This window comes from Poecilia reticulata, linkage group LG22, assembly GCF_000633615.1.
Source record: "Poecilia reticulata strain Guanapo linkage group LG22, Guppy_female_1.0+MT, whole genome shotgun sequence".
In the NCBI taxonomy this organism is placed as follows: Eukaryota; Metazoa; Chordata; class Actinopteri; order Cyprinodontiformes; family Poeciliidae; genus Poecilia; species Poecilia reticulata.
Genome location: NC_024352.1, coordinates 3,334,146 through 3,349,802, shown reverse-complemented (window position 1 = coordinate 3,349,802; position 15,657 = coordinate 3,334,146). Strand labels below are relative to the sequence as shown.

The 15,657-nt window shown below is 40.8% G+C and overlaps 3 protein-coding genes across 7 annotated transcripts in view; 2 read left to right on the top strand and 1 right to left on the bottom strand.

The window, feature by feature from the left end:
* Nucleotides 1-299: 299 nt before the first annotated feature.
* On the bottom strand, nt 300-9,177 carry bag5 (BCL2 associated athanogene 5). 3 transcript variants are annotated; one of them, XM_008398740.2, is made up of 4 exons: nt 6,935-7,224; nt 6,467-6,861; nt 2,366-3,238; nt 300-956 (listed from the first exon to the last, which is right to left on the bottom strand). In XM_008398740.2, exons 2-4 carry the CDS (start codon nt 6,496-6,498, stop codon nt 416-418), a joined length of 1,446 nt encoding a protein of 481 aa, XP_008396962.1. In that variant the 5' UTR covers nt 6,499-6,861; nt 6,935-7,224; the 3' UTR covers nt 300-415. The 3 variants fall into 3 exon arrangements, with proteins under 3 accessions (XP_008396962.1, XP_008396961.1, XP_008396963.1); XM_008398739.2 differs by lacking the exons at nt 6,467-6,861; nt 6,935-7,224 and adding an exon at nt 8,726-9,177; XM_008398741.2 differs by lacking the exon at nt 6,467-6,861 and having other exon boundaries at nt 6,935-7,225.
* Nucleotides 7,872-11,493, top strand: coa8 (cytochrome c oxidase assembly factor 8). The gene is made up of 5 exons (XM_008398742.2): nt 7,872-8,157; nt 9,206-9,403; nt 10,651-10,714; nt 10,886-10,976; nt 11,350-11,493. The coding sequence occupies exons 1-5, from the start codon at nt 8,032-8,034 to the stop codon at nt 11,468-11,470; spliced, it is 600 nt and encodes a 199-aa protein (XP_008396964.1). The 5' UTR covers nt 7,872-8,031; the 3' UTR covers nt 11,471-11,493.
* Nucleotides 11,494-12,059: 566 nt separating this feature from the next.
* The window catches only part of klc1a (kinesin light chain 1a), a 33,865-nt gene continuing 30,267 nt past the window's right edge, over nt 12,060-15,657 (top strand). The window contains exon 1 of one of the 3 annotated variants that reach the window (XM_008398733.2): nt 12,060-12,616. The gene's annotated coding sequence lies outside the window, so the exon portion shown is untranslated. The remainder of the gene's footprint in view (nt 12,617-15,657) is intronic. The other 2 variants (XM_008398734.2, XM_008398738.2) reach the window with 2 other exon arrangements.

Genomic DNA, 15,657 nt, shown 5'->3' with positions numbered 1-15,657 from the left:
CACTCTAACTGAACGTTTTATCAATATGAAGTGCAGTCTTTAGGAGAAGACAGCGAGCGTTACTCAGTGCTTTGGCTGCAGGCTTCTACTACCATACACCAAATACAATGACAGTAACAAGCAAATCACACACACGCACGCACACACACACACACACACACACACACACACACACACACACACACACACACAATCGTTGAAGAGCACACAGAAAAATACGTGTCAAAATGTGTTTCACAAAAGGAGTTTCAGATGGGTTGGCCTTGACTACCACAAAGAGACAAAAAAAAAAGCTCTGCTGCAGTGGATTCTGGGTATTTCAGGCAATATTTACAGCTGACGGAATGATGACGCTCCATTTTCAAGCTCCTTTAATTCCTGCAGCCGTGTCCGACCCAACGTGGTCCGGGATTAATCAATACTCCCACTCGTCCGTCTTCATATCTAGGTAGTTGAGAATGTTCTGGGCGAACTTCACCGCTTGCTTCCGTGCCACCTTGGTGGACGCGTCGCCCTGCGGATCCACGGCGTCCAGCGCCAGCAGCTGTTTGGTCAGCAGTTCCTCCAGCATCATGTAGCTCTTATCGGCCCGCTTGCCGTCAAAGCCCAAAACTTGGGCCTGCAGGTCGGAGAGGCTGCCCAGGACTAGCCACACGGCCCGGTGCGACGGATGCTCCTCGGGGCCCGGCTGGCGGCACACCAGGGCCTCGCGGAGGTCCAGGAAGGTGACGATGGCCTGGACCTCTACCACGGCGCGGCGGCGGGCCTCTCTGATGCACGGGTTTTTGGCCGTGTCCACCTGGTCCAGGTGGGTGAGGAGGCTCTGGAGTTCAGCTTTGGGCCGGAAACTGAGGTCACCAACCACGCAGTGTCGCAGGACACCCTCTCGTAAGTGGGAGACGTGGGCTCGGACGGCCTCGATCTCACGGATGGAGTTGTTCTGCGCCAAATCGTACCTACGGAGACAGACACAGGTTCACCATACTGAGCGCTACTTCCGATCATCGCTGGATAATGGAAACCAGAAGGAAAACAGAACAAGTTTCCAAACTTTCTTAGTATATGTGTTCAGCTCCCATAAGACAAAACTATGTGGAACAATCTTTTGCTGCAATGTCCAGGTACAAGTGTTGTCTAAAATGTTTACCAGCTTTGAACCGCTTCTGGAACTCGTATTGCTTTCTTCTCGCTGAGCTGTGGCTTTCTTTGAGCTGTGGATCTCTAAATTTACTTTTACTATTAGAGGCACATCAATACATCTGCTTGTTAATTTCGGTGGATCGGCAATCGACCAATATTTATCCCCATGTCCAATCCCAATGTTTTCTTTAGAATTTTGTGGAAATGGGGTCAAAATTTATTTGAACACGATTTTTAGAGGCCTGTTATATTTTGCCTTTAATGCTATTATGCTATTCTTGTTGACTTTTTTTTCGGTACGACTTAAAAATGAGAAATTTTGTCTCTGTGACAACTGCAACCATCAATATGGTCCTGACAAGCAACATACAAGGGCAGCTTCAGATGTTAGAACAGGACCTTAAAGATAAGCTGACATATTTATTTCATGTCATATTTTTTTTATTATTTTATTTGCATGGGACAGTTGCTGCTCTCTACAAACTCTGGATTTGTGGATCTTTGCCACAAATTTTGCTCCAACCACAACACCAAGTGGTGTGTGTAAACCAGAGGTGCCTGCTGATACACATTTTATGCCGATTCAAGGAAATTTACATTTTAAATACCAAAACATTAATTTACAATCTGATGGGCATCAAAAACAGAATTCTTTTGTTATAAATTCAGGCAGTTAAAGGCAAATATTACTATTATGTCATTATAATTAGGCCTGTAACATAACAAATGTTACTGGACGCAAATAATTGTTGCAATAAATGATAATATTGTTGTTGAGACCATTTTCAAGTAATTTACTGATAATGGCATATTAATGCAGATTCACCCTCTCAAACTGTAATCTTCTAGAAATCACACTAGAACTGAAATATATTTGAAATATCCAAAATAAAATACGACAACCAAAAACAGGAATAAAAAAAACCAATTGAAACTATAAATACAATGTATGAAGAGGACTCTGTAAACAAAATTGCCCTTCAATCATCAGAATGAAAACTATAGAGCTCATTTACGGTGTGATGTCGCCTTTTGACCCGATGTCAGCTCTTCCCATCATTGTCAAGCAGAATTCACCAAGCGTTGGATTGTTCACCAATTATAGGGAACGTGAGCTGGGTTTAGGCCGTCGTGAGACAAGTTAGTTTTACCCTACTGATAATGTGCTGTTGCAATAGTTAATTGCTTATTGCGACAGTCTTAGCTGTAGTAAACTGAGACGTACCTGCGAGTGTCGTCCCCTTCTCCCTCCAGGTCCAGGTGTTTCAGCAGGCCGTTTATTTCCTCCACCACCTGTTTCCTGTAATTCCGGATTGCCGCGTTCCCGGAGACGTCCAGGGCGTCCAGCTCCACCTGCAACTCCGTTAGGATGCGGGACAGGTGCGCGCAGCTGTCCCTCCCGCTCAGCCCCATCAGCAAAGCCACTAGCTGGCTGCGAGCCATGCTCACCTTCACCATGACCTGGTTGATGCGGTTCACGGCCTCGTGGGTGTCGCCCGACAGGGGCAGAGAGAGGGTCTGCTGCGGCGTGCGGCTCTCCAGCACGTCCTGCACGGCGCAGAGCCGTGTGAGCGCTCGGTAGCGCGCCTTGCGGAGCGGCACCCGGCCTTCAGTCTTGATCTGGGTGAGCCTGAGGACGAGCTCCTGAAGGGCGTCCACCAGCTCGTCGTTTATCTCCGCCACCCCGCCGGCCCGCTGCGGCTCCACCACCCGCTCGTCCACCAGCTCCCGTGCCGCGTTGCTCAGCTCTTCGATGGCCAGGCGGGACGGGTGGGAGGCGTTCTCCTCCAGGTACCGCAGGAGGCCCTCCACCTCTTGCGCAGCCCTCTTGCGCGCTCCTTGCAGCTCCAGCTTTCCCTCCGTGTCCACCTGGTCCACCTGCAGCAGCAGCTGGGTCAGCTCGCGCTCCATGCGCTTGTATTCTCGGTCGTTCTGCAGGCCGCTGAAGGTGCAGACCTGCGGCCCCAGAGTCGAGACCTCTTTCTGGACCTCATACAGTCTCATCATCGCAGGATGCTGCGGATGGTAAGGCTGCTGCTGGTCCTGTGGACCGCCATGGTCCATCCTTTTTCCACCATCAAAAGGCTTCCCAAAGAGACTGGAAAAGGAGCACAATGGAAGCAGATCAATTAGCAACCAGCACTGAGGCCTAGTGCACATGTAGCCAGCAGTCTGGGAAAACAAATACATTTTTATGGGTTTTGGCCTTTCATGAGAACTCTTATCACTACAAATGATCATTTAAGAAAAGTCAGACTAAGCAAGAAATTTGAGAAAACTGTGTTTGCGTGTGTACATGGGAAAACTTGGGTTCTGCAACAAATAAAGCAGCAATATATCCACATAGTTGATATGACATTTTCAATCAGCATCATCTTGTGTTTTAATAACTTTATTTTCTAATACGCTATTTAAAAGTATTTCAACCTATATTTCTGTCCACACAAATGCACCTCCCATCACCATGTTTAATTCCCAACATGAAGTTGGGATTGTTTTCAAGCAGTCTGATTGATGTTTTAGCTTTGCTACACTGCCCCCTATGTGTTTGGCATGTTTAAAACAACACAGTGGCAGATTTGTGTGGGTTTGTATGGATGAAAACTTTTCTGAAAACAATCCCATGTGTACAATATTCCTTTAAAACAATGTGGGAAAGATATTTTTATAAATTCCGGGCTAAGTGTGGATACGTCTCAAGTCTGAGTGGAGACACGGTTGTGTTGAAGGTTACCCTTGATATCGTTATTGGATTTACCTGCTGAATTAGACCACCAACTAATAGAAAAACTAAGTAGCATTGAAATTAGAGTGGCAAGCTTTATTTGGACAGTTTTATTTATTTATTTTTTCAGATCAGTGAAAGCGCTGTACATAAGTGCTAACAGCAAGAGGAAGTTCAAAATGTGTAAGCTTCTAGATGGGCTGCAACTTTTAAACAGGACATGGAAATTTGTCAAATGTCAAGTTTGTCAAAAGTGACACATGTTACAAGAACACTAATCTGTCTTAGTCCAGTTCTATTACTTTAATACTTAGCTGGCAATGCACAGAGAGGTTTACAGTTAATGTTTACTGTCTAAGAGGGGCTTAGCTCTTAGATAGTTATGTAGGTAGCTCGCTAGCTGGATCGCTAGTTAGATATCCCTAATATTTAGTACCATTGTGGCAAATCAGATTTCATACAAATAATCATAAATTCTGAATTTAGTAAAGCAACAATGACAAGGATCCACAGCATCATGTTCTAAAACTGAGCAGGAAATAATCACAGAAAATAGAGAAAAAAAAACTTAATGTAATATATTCTGTCCTCCAAAACAGTAAATGAGATACGCTCATTTACTGCGATACCTTTTGGTTGGGTTTAGCTCTAGAAACACCTCTGTGCCATAACTATCTGAACACTTCAAGTAAGGCAGAGGGGCAAACTTTGGGCTGTTTTTGAGAAAATTGTTTTCTTTAAAAATGTTATTTTTAAAGAAAATAACATTTTCTTTAAAAAAAATGTTTTTTTTTAAAGAAAACATTTAAAAAAATGTTTTCTTTAACATTTTTTAAATGTTAAAGAACATTAACATTTAATGTTAATGTTCTTTAACATTAACATTAAATGTTAATGTTATTGCGACAGTCTTAGTTGTAGTAAACTGAGACGTACCTGCGAGTGTCGTCCCCTTCTCCCTCGAGAAGGGGACTAGTTCTGTCTACAAGGGAGAAGGGGACTAGTTCTGTCTACAAGGACTAGTTCTGTCTTTGTAGACAGAACTAGTTTGTAGTTCTGTCTACAAAGGTAGACAGAACTACCTTTGTAGTTCTGTCTACAAAGGTAGTTTGTAGACAGAACTACAAACTACCTTTGTAGTTCTGTGTTTGAGCTCTGTTGTGATTGATGCTTTCTGTGTCTTTTAGTTTCATTGTTGTAGTTCTGTCTTTAGCTTGATTTTTTTGAAGCTCTTATAGTTTTGTGCATGATTCCCCATATACTCATGTCACTCTCTTGGCCATTTGTTTTGAATTCATATAATATTTTGTCGTTTTGGATATTCATCTTTTGATATAATTTCTGACGCCAATTGTGTCACTTTTCAGCTAAATATTTAGTGAACCAACTAAATATGCTGCTCTAAGTTACATATATACTCAGTTAGCTAAGCATTTAGTTGGTAAACTAATAATAATTTAATTTATAACGCACCTTTTATTAATAAAAATCTCAAAGCTACACGGCGCAGCTAAAAACATAAAATCAACAATCAAAAAAAGACAGTCATTTAAAAGTGGAGTAGGCTTGTCTAAAAAGAAAAGTTTTCAAGCCGGTTTCAAGCTCACAAAACTAAATGTTTTGTGAGTTCAGAGCTAAATATTTAGTTGTTAAATTAAGTATTTTGCTTGCTAACTAAATTTTTAGCTTCAAACCAACCAGTTAGCTTGCTAACTAAATATTTGGTTTGAAGGTATGACATTTATAAATGAATGAATAAAATGGTGAAAATATGACTTTGAAAATTAACCCTCATTTTTCTACAAGCTAAATAACCCAAATTATTGCTGTCATTTATTTTTTTTTAACTGAAATTTTACAAACGACAGCACTTGGTGTACTCCTTGACCCGGTCTCTATGTTAGGGTTGCCAAAGTGATGATTTTGATAAAAGAAAGTAATTAGAAATTCAGTTTTAAATCCCTCAAGTCTTGAAGGGCAGAGGTCTCCAGCCCCGGTCCTATGGGCCTCTGGCCTGCATGCTAAAGAGCACAGTTTCATGGTTCTAGAAAACAGTTGCTGTTCCACAAAATACCGGTAATGTTTTGTTTTTTTAATCAACAGCATAATGACTGTTGGGAATAAATGTTGTTTGGAGTCAACATTCCATTATGTAAGAGGGCGAGAGGATGTGCATTTCCAGAATAGTGGATGATCACATGCCAGACGAAAGCTTCCAAATCCGAATATCTAGTAGGATAAGCTCAGGAAAAACAAATCCAGCATGGAAAGCCACTCCTCTCCTGCTTCCCTCACGGCATTCAAGATTAGGAAAACAACTAATGGGAAGATGCGAACGATAACGTCCGCAGCTAGTAGCAAGCGGTCACCCAGCATGAAGGCTTATAGGGCTACAGGTAACATGCGATCCACCACCAAGCGCCATCCCCAGCTCCAGGCTGCCTGCACTGGCATTGCGCATTATGTCACCACGGAATACCCCGATCGGCCGGCTGGTTGCTAAGGGATCAAGAACCAGCGCACACACACCTCGAAGCATCTCCAGATGCTGTCAGCTGCATCCCCGCTCACACACACCGACACATCATCGTTAGGTCTCACCTTTTCAAAACGCCGAACACATTCGCGCACATTTTGGCCGAGCTCTGTTTCCATCAGCCAGATCGGCCTGTGAAAGAAARAGGCTTCCGAACGTGGTGAGACGAAGGCAGGAATTTCGGTTATGCTCCCGGTCAGCTTCACTACCTCACCACCGAATCTTCTGTCACTGACTGAATGACTGCGGTTGGAATGGTGTCGCCCCTCCCACGATAGAAACCACGGTCTTCATTTACTACCATTTAAAGCTACTTAGTTTAGAAATAAGTGCGTAACTAAAGCATACACACAGATTAAATGAATAATTTCAAACCTAAAATGCATWAAAAAAAGACAGCTTCCATCCACTGTTAAAACCATTGTGTTTCAGTGGCGATGATCACCTGACTCTGCCCCACCTGCTGAAACAAAAACGGGTTTTTAGATCTAAAATAACCCCTCAATTTAAAAATATAGCAGCTCCCCCCTTACCTGCATAACCAGCGTACAGCCATCTGAACTGCTGTGGGATAGAACGCTCCTTTGTAGATTAAATCTTAACATTAGCCTACCTAGCTACCTTCTAGCAGTTACTTTCCTGCTCAACTGCGTAAACTTACACGGAGTTGGATTTTTCCCAATTAGTATAAGGTAATTTACTTACGTTGTCTATGTAATTAAAAAGCACACTATGTATAAATGTTTGCATAACGAATGCAAATTATTTTTACATAGTGAGAAAAATACAATGAAGTGCCGCCTTTCTGATAAGCGACTTTGCAATTTTCTAACTCGGTGTAAGTTTTTGTTGTCCAACATTTGGTGCGCTCCTTTTACTATCGYAGTCTCAAGTGGTCAGAGGAGAGGCAAGTACGTCCGAAAGCACCTGGGAGACGGGCGGGGTTTCTAAGAACTGGGTTCGCGCTGGTGAAGTTTTCGAGCGCACCTACAACACCCCTTTGCGTTAACTTGATTAAACGTAAGAAGGAACCGAGGTATCCAACGAAATACTCTCCCCTTGTCTATGCACTCTGACTTTAATACACTGTATTTGTTTTGAATTGGTCGACTATTATAATCGATCTGCACCTTTTGACGGTGAAAATTATTACAATTGGAGCTTTTATTAAAAAAAATCTGATTAACTACATTTCATTGTTTTTTATTCACAAGTACATATTTTAACAAATAAACTCACACCCCATATAATTTATTTGGGAATTACCTGAAGTTGGTGAAGAATCAGAATTTTTTTTTTATTAATCATGATACAAAATTATAGTTGTTAAATTTCTGTGTAGAATTKTATATTTTTTGTTGAGCTACATTGGTAAAGACTAAGTCTGTTTGTATACGTATTTAATAAAGTATGTCTTCAAAGGACTGCTGGCTGTTGTGGCAAGTCGTTTTCATTAGGGTGACACCGACCGGTAGGTGGAGCTGTTGGCAGGAACATTTGTCGAAGGAAGTAGAGTTTGTCTGAACAGAGTAGAAACAGGAGGGCGCTAGCACATTGTGCTAGCAAAGGGCACAATGTTTTTCTCCTTTATCACCATCACAAATACGGAKTAATGTTGAGGTAATTAAAAATGGCAAACAAAGCAGCGGCGACCTGGAGGAGCGTCAGTGGTTTCTTGCTGCCCCCTCTGCGGCTGCACCGGATGTCAGGAGCCAGCAGTCGGCTCTGTAGTTCCRAGCAGGAAAAACCTATAAAGGTCCGTATCAAAGCTTTTATTTTATGTGTAGACTACTCGTTTAAAGCGTTTACTAAYCATTGTTACTGCCTAGTTTATTTTAAAAGCATGGGTTGACTCAATGTCAAAGAGAGCGGGTACATTTTCAAGATTATTCAAGCTTGTGTCGTGTTGTTTTCTCCTTGAAACCATTCCCGTATTTATAAGCAGTCACCTCTAACCGTCATATTCTGAACTTTAGTAACCAACTTTAATGGCCCTCCGTCCCCCCCTTTCATCTGAACAAACCACAASACTCTTATATGTGTTTGGAGGAAACCAAACAGCATCTCAACACAAACCAACCATGTGTGTATAAAACACTGTGACGGGGGGGTGATGATGATTTGGGCTTGTGTTGCAGTCAGTCAGAAATTTGACCCTGAACTTCTCTGTTTACTAAAAGATTCTGGAGTATAATATGTGAGGCTATTTGCATATATGCAACAGAACATTAAATCTAAATAAACGGCTGAAGGATGAGGAAAGAAAATAATCTAGGTATAAGTCATTTGGTTGCTGAGAAGCVGTGTGTTTCAGGTGTGTGTACCTTTTTCCTGGCCCCTGCCTCCTGGATCGTGTTTTTCTTCTCGCTTTTCCCATGATGACGGCTGCTGAGAAATGATAAGCACAGCGTTTTATCATCTCAGTTAAAGACTTGTGACGTCCATCTGTGCACAGGACAACTGCAGTGCCTTGCAAAAAGTATTCATTCCCTCTTTTTAGCATTCTGCAAAGTGACGACCATAAACGAAGAGTTAAAAAACAACCTGTTTGAATCATTTTATCTAGTTGCACTTTAGGCTCAGTGCATCATTTGCTCAAATCATGGTYATCATTGAAGGAGAGAGGATCAAAAGCGTTGTGTTCACCCTCACTGGTGGAGAACACAAAGATGTTTTCATTGAAGGCAAATTACTTCCAGAGTCTTTGYTCAAACTAAAGGAGAAGTGGTTGTAAACAACTCCATTATATATATTTTTTTAAATTCAGTGCGTCTATGGCTTATTCCACTTTTTGATATATGTAGATATCTGCATCAAGGCCGGAGCCCAGCTCCACACATGACTGGATCGGTCCCCCAAACCCTCTGTCAAACCTGCGACCCATAGTCTACCGCGTCAGTGAGAACGAGTCTGATCTGGAAAAGCAGCTGAGAAAACTGAGGCAGGAGACGGAGGACTGGAATCACGTATTCTGGACMAGRCAGAACGTCAACTTCAGCAAGGTTTGAATTCACGTTTTCCAACTCATTTTGTTTGATTTGTTTATCGGGTTACGTAAGCACATATATTGTTTACMGGTAMAATKCCCAGAAGATTTCAATTTATTTAATTCATAGCTCATGGCTGTGTAGAGCCTTATTTCTACCAGAGGAGGGCAGCAATGTACAACAGTCTGTAGAAAATATACTAAAAATAATTATGCTTTCAGTGTTCCTACAGGTACATCTAAAATTAATGATAATATATATATATATTTTTTTTTTGTAAAAATTGTACATATTATTTTCACTCATTTCAGAWAGTGAAATTCATATATAGATTCATGCCTTGAAGCCAGGTGGTCATAGGTTCGAATCCCAGCCTGGGGTCTTTTYTGAATGGAGTTTGCAAGTTCTCTCTGTGCGTGCGTTGTTTCTCTGCAGTTATTCCGGCTTATTAACTTTATTAACTCAAACCACCAAGCCATGAAAGGTCATTGCTGAAGAAGCAGGTTGTTTACAGGATTCTGTTGAAGAAGAGTGAAAGAAAGTTGAGTGGAAGGAAGGAAGGAAGGGACAGCTGCAGACTTAAGTAGATTCCCAAACAAAATTCGTCCAAAAATTTGGAGMAGCTTCACAAAGGACTGGCCTGAGTTCTGGATACAGATGAATCCTACACACCAAGAACATGACTGTGCCTCAGTGGTCCAAGATTYTCTTTTCAGATGAAAGTTTAGTTTCCATTTCATCTAGAAATCAAGATCCCATCCTGGTCACCTGCTGCTGTTGGTCCACTGGGTTTTCTTTTGTCCGTCTACCAGGACATTCTGGAGAGCATCATGCTACTTCCTGCTGACATGATGGATGGAGATGCTGATTTCATTTTCCAGAAAAACTTGGTACCAGTCCACACTGCCAAAGATACCAAATAAATACCAAAAGCTGTTTCAGTGACCATGAAACAGCTTTTGACTGTGCTTGATTAGTCAGCAAACTGACCTTTAACCCCCTAGAAAGTATCTAGAAGGTTTTCAAGAGGAAGATGAGAGACACCGGAACCAACTAGACAGACGACCTAAAGGCAGCTACCAAAACAACCTGGGCTTCTGTTGCACCTCAGCTGAACCAACGGCTGATCTCCATGTCGTTACTGATGCAATAATTCATTAAACAGGAACCACAACAAGAACTCAGAGAATAGAAGTGAATATACATTTCAGAAGCCGGTTTAAAAGCAGAAAACAACAACTTTGTTTTCCTCTTCTCTATAGGAAAAAGAAGCTTTCATCATCTCACAGCTGAAGGCAAAAGGATTGACTTTGCGTGGAGAAGATGGTGAGGATATATATATATTACATTACACTTAACAGGATTCAAGGCGTACAGTAGACTAGAGGAACAGTTGATGATAATAAAAATTCCTTTAAAAGCTGCTCTGGGTACACTCTGATGTTTTAAGATGACATTATAGTGAATTAATGTGAAGCATCTTGGTCTCTCCCTCAGGCAGACGGCATTCCCTAAGCAGCGAAGAGATGGCTGTGTTTTACAAAAGCTTCTTGGACAAAAACAGAATGCGGCATGCAGATTACAACAGGTGAGTTGTTTTTGTATGCTTGATGTTTCCCATGATGCTGCTGGTGCATGTCCCAGTGCTCCAGCAGCGCCATACCACTCTGTGTGCAGAGAGCAATCATGACAGGCTCTAGAGAGAGTTTTGTGAATAAACATGCTAACTTAGCGGACTTGTTTTCTGCCYAAATGCATCAACTCTTAAGATGATTTTGTTGTTGCTTTCTGCTCGTTTTTAATTATTCTCATTATTTTTATAAGCTGTAATCAACCAGCTAGTAGCTTTTTTTWWKSMAAWKKKKMWYMAAARSMRSMAWTTWKKKKTTTWAMMRSMMMWTKSMAAMMMMAWWWWMYTTTKSMWKRMYKRAWTTTTTTTGCCTTTCCTCYCACACATCCAGAGAGTGGTACAGACGTAACTTCACCATCACTTTACTCATGGCTCGAATTGCCCTCAACGACTTTTGGAGGACTGTAACTGCAAAACATCGCAAGAARAAAAACAGCACTCCAACAATTTAATAAATAAATATTTACRTACCATCCATGTGTCTGACTGTGTTTTSATTTCATTAGCATGATGTATTCAGAATGTTTGTAAAATTCTGACAGAAAGTAAGGATATATCTTTTTAAAATCAATTAAAAAGATCAAATCAATGGGGCATGCAGAGTAATCACCAATCAAGTGACTGGAGCATAAATGGCAGCGGCTGACTCACTGACTGTAGCATGACATACCTGGTGACACTCAGAAACTAACGGCCAGATCCTGATTTGAACAGTTTTATTATTCTTTCATTTGGGAGCGAGAATAAGATCACTCAAAATTGGCAGGCTGTAGAAGAATAAATGTACAAGCATATATAAATTTATATCAAATTTATTAAAACTTCTCTCATGAATTTGCAAGAAATATGCGTTTAAGACTATCTGGCAAGGATGTGCACCAAATTTGTAGGGGTGACCATTGCCTCCCAGGCTCCCCCCCTTGATGGCGCCACAGTCTTCCTGAACTAAACAGTTTTTTTTTGTTTTTTAATATAACTTGGGTCGATCACTGTAAGATATTTTTCATTCCCATTAGATAACATACTCTGAAGCATACCTTGAGAGCCCCCAATTTTTTTTCAACGCTTAAGATTTTATCACAAATCTGGCTCATTACTGTCACCGCAACTTCCTCTTTAATCTTGTCAAGATGACATCAGTATTACCGGGGGAGGGCCAAGGGGGCGCCGGTTAACGCCATTTTCACGCTCCGAGCAGTCACTCATCGTCTCGCGGAGCTGTCATCCGCAGCACCGATTCATTTGTTCAGTCCGTCACGTGACGCTTCGGTCTGGGCAGTGACGCGGAGCTGCTGTTGGTATGGAACAGGACAGGATATTCACCTGAGCGGCTCCGGTTGGACTCAATGTTTTGACGTAAGGCTGCTAGGTGCTAGCATGTAGCTTACCGGACTGTAGCATTTGATGCAGTAAGGTCCAGCTAACCAAAACACACCACTGGACAAGCCACTGGTTGGAATTTCTGTTTTTTCCTTCTTCATATTATTCACAACCATAAGCTGTTGGTGACAGAAAAAGGGGGCAGCTGGGGAGAAACGAGAAGGATAAATTGGAACGACTCAGTGGAGCTCCACTGGCAACGAATGTCCCACAGAACGGTAAGAATGGCTCAGAGTATTTATTGGGCGGCACTCATCCGCTAATTAACGCATCTCCCTTACATACAACGTTCAGAATGTGCTTTTTAAACCATTTTCTCAGCGAACACATATTTGAAATTAAAGCGTGTAAATAAACTGAACGGCGGTGTTTCGGGGAACYTGCTGGCTGTTATGGGTTCAGTGTTTACGTTGATGCCAGGAATTAGACGCCACAAGCAGCTCGGAGTTTGCTCTGTGGTTCTACAGGAAAGTACTGGCTAACTAGTTCTTCTGGTTAATCCACTTGGAAGTGAACAAATAATAGCACGGGCCGGACAGAAGTATGCCTGTCAGCTTCTGAAAACGCCTGAAAAAAAGTCTCTGTCTTTTGCATCTCATTGATATTCAGAAGAGATTGAGAAGTGTCGGTCAGTCCCCTTTCTAAGAGACAGTGGATCTCTGTGCAGCTCACAGCTGGGAGACCAGGAAGACCTGAAGGTGTCTGCTGTGGATGTTTCACATTTCAGGGCTCGTGCTGATCCACAGGGAAGTTTAATTGTTTTCACAGAGATACTCCCACTCCTACAGGTCCACTGCCACACCTGGACAATTATACCTTCTGAGTCAACGTCTTTTTACGAACTGAGTAATGATGACGCCCAGAATGTACTGCAAGATTTTCAATGCAGTTATTAAGTGTTATTCCGCTAACAAAATGACACTTAATAACTGCAAAGTCATATATATTTTCCAAAGTCTATATATATATATATATTTAATTAGGTAACTGTGCTATTAGGCTAACGATTTGATGACTTGGCACATGTGCTCATGTTAATAGTTAATAGTACAGAGAACCTTTGTAAATAAGACACGGGCTGGTATAAGACTCTCCAAAAAGTTAAATGTGTAACATGGCTTAAGTGTAAATATTTTAATCAGTAAAGAATTTTTCAAATTTCCTGCTGAAATAATATTACATTGACTAGGACAGTTATGGTTACTGGACTAGTCATTCAAAATACTTTCACACTAGAGCCACAGTTACCCACAAGCAGGGACACGTCCACACACCCAACACAATGGCAGGCAACTAGAGGGTAGGAATCGAACCCACAGCTTTTCTGATTGCAAGCTATGATGCCTATTTACCAGTTAAAGATGTAAAAAAAAAAAAAAAAAAAAAAAAAGATGATTTTAGCAGATGAATTAGATTGCAGATTGCTGGTGACCTGCCTTAATAAGAGAGATGAGACTTTTAGTTGCCAGACTGAATGTTTTTCCTGACCAGAGATATCTTTAAACTAGAATATTTCTTGTAGAAATAAAAAAGTAGATTATAGAAACCTTCTCTTTGGCTGCTCATCTGTGCATAGTAACAAATGGGGGAGGGACACTGCCTGTCCTCCTCCAAGCCCCAGGCAACCAGAGAACACTCTGATCATGGTGGTGTTTCACCATAGGTTTTTTTTCTGAAACACAACCTTTATGTACCTTGATACAAGTCAACAGTTAATGTCTGTTGTGGATCAAAGTCTTAACAGGATCACGCAAAGCAGCAAAAAACTGGAGACCAGTCTGGACTGATTTACAGTTACCAGATACAGTTACTGTTTCAAATTTCTTAGACCCCTCTGATTGTTGAGTTTTAGAGACATTATTTTCCATGATAATAGTTAAGTGTTGGTGGAGGGATGAGTTTGACCACCCACTGGATTTCTTCCAGAGCTGGAGCTCCAGCTGATGTGTAAATGTTTTGGTATAAGAAAATTACAGACAACCCGTCTTCATAAAACTSCTGCGCAACGATGGTGTCTTCAGCCAGAGGCTTTTTCAGAACCACTGTAACACAGACTGCTTCAGGAGATCTTTCCTGCCCACAGCCATCGACATCGACGACAACTCTGGTTAAAATGACGCATTACATTTATTCTCCCTCTAGCATTAGTGAAGTACTTTTGAATTGCAAATGATTTGCGAATTTTGCTGAATGGACCCAGAAATTATGATAAACTATTTCATTGTTTTGAGACCATTTTCAAATAATAGATTGATAATCACATAATACAAGTTTGCCTTTTTAAAGTCCAATAAACTGTAAATTTGTTAAGAGCTGGAAGAGATTTTAAATATCCAAAAACAAAACACAACAACCAAAATTAATAAATTAAAACTAAATTAAGAACCACACACAAGCAAAACCATTAAACTATATTATGAAGTCTCTGTAAACATAATTGCCATTCAAAAAATATTAAACACCTGAATGGAAATTATGGAGCTCATTTTAAATAATCATGCAAATTAATTAACTGCTTATTGGCCACGCAGGCTTAGCAGTTGTAGGCCAACATGCTTGACTAGAACATTGCAGGAAACCTTAAAACTTGAACTTCATCATATTTAAACACCAGTGTTTAACTTGCTCTGAACAGTTTTATAGAAGGCAGAAATGTTGATGTTCTTATGCAAGCACAGGGCAGGTCACATGACTGAGGAAACCACAGCTCAGTGAGATCAATGTGAAAAGGTGAAATACAGGAAAAGCACAGATATTTTACATTAATGTACTTTATATGGGTGTGTTATAATAAAGTTTTACAGAACATGTATGCAAAAAAACATGAAGCCACACAGATTGCTAGGAGTACAATACAGGACACCAGCAAGTATAGAGTATAAAAACAATTGAAGGTTCAGTTTTTATCGCCGTGAACWCATAMTGTGAGTCAGATCTGAACTAATATTGTCTCTATTTTCAAAGTTTTGTTTTTAAACATTAAACAGTTTAAAACGTCATTTAAAAAGATGGTCATCGCTGCATATTCATATGAGAAATAGTTACTGTTATTACTTCTATTATCAATGCTGTTACTATTAATGAAGATGTCAATTATTACTGATATATTGATTTAGAAAGAATTTTAACATGTTAAAAATGATGGATGTTTGCTCAAAATGGCATGAAATATGAATGAATGTGTTGTATCAGTTATAGATATGGATATAGAAAATCCTAACTAAGAGACTGTTAACACAGTTAGCATGAGTAGTAATTT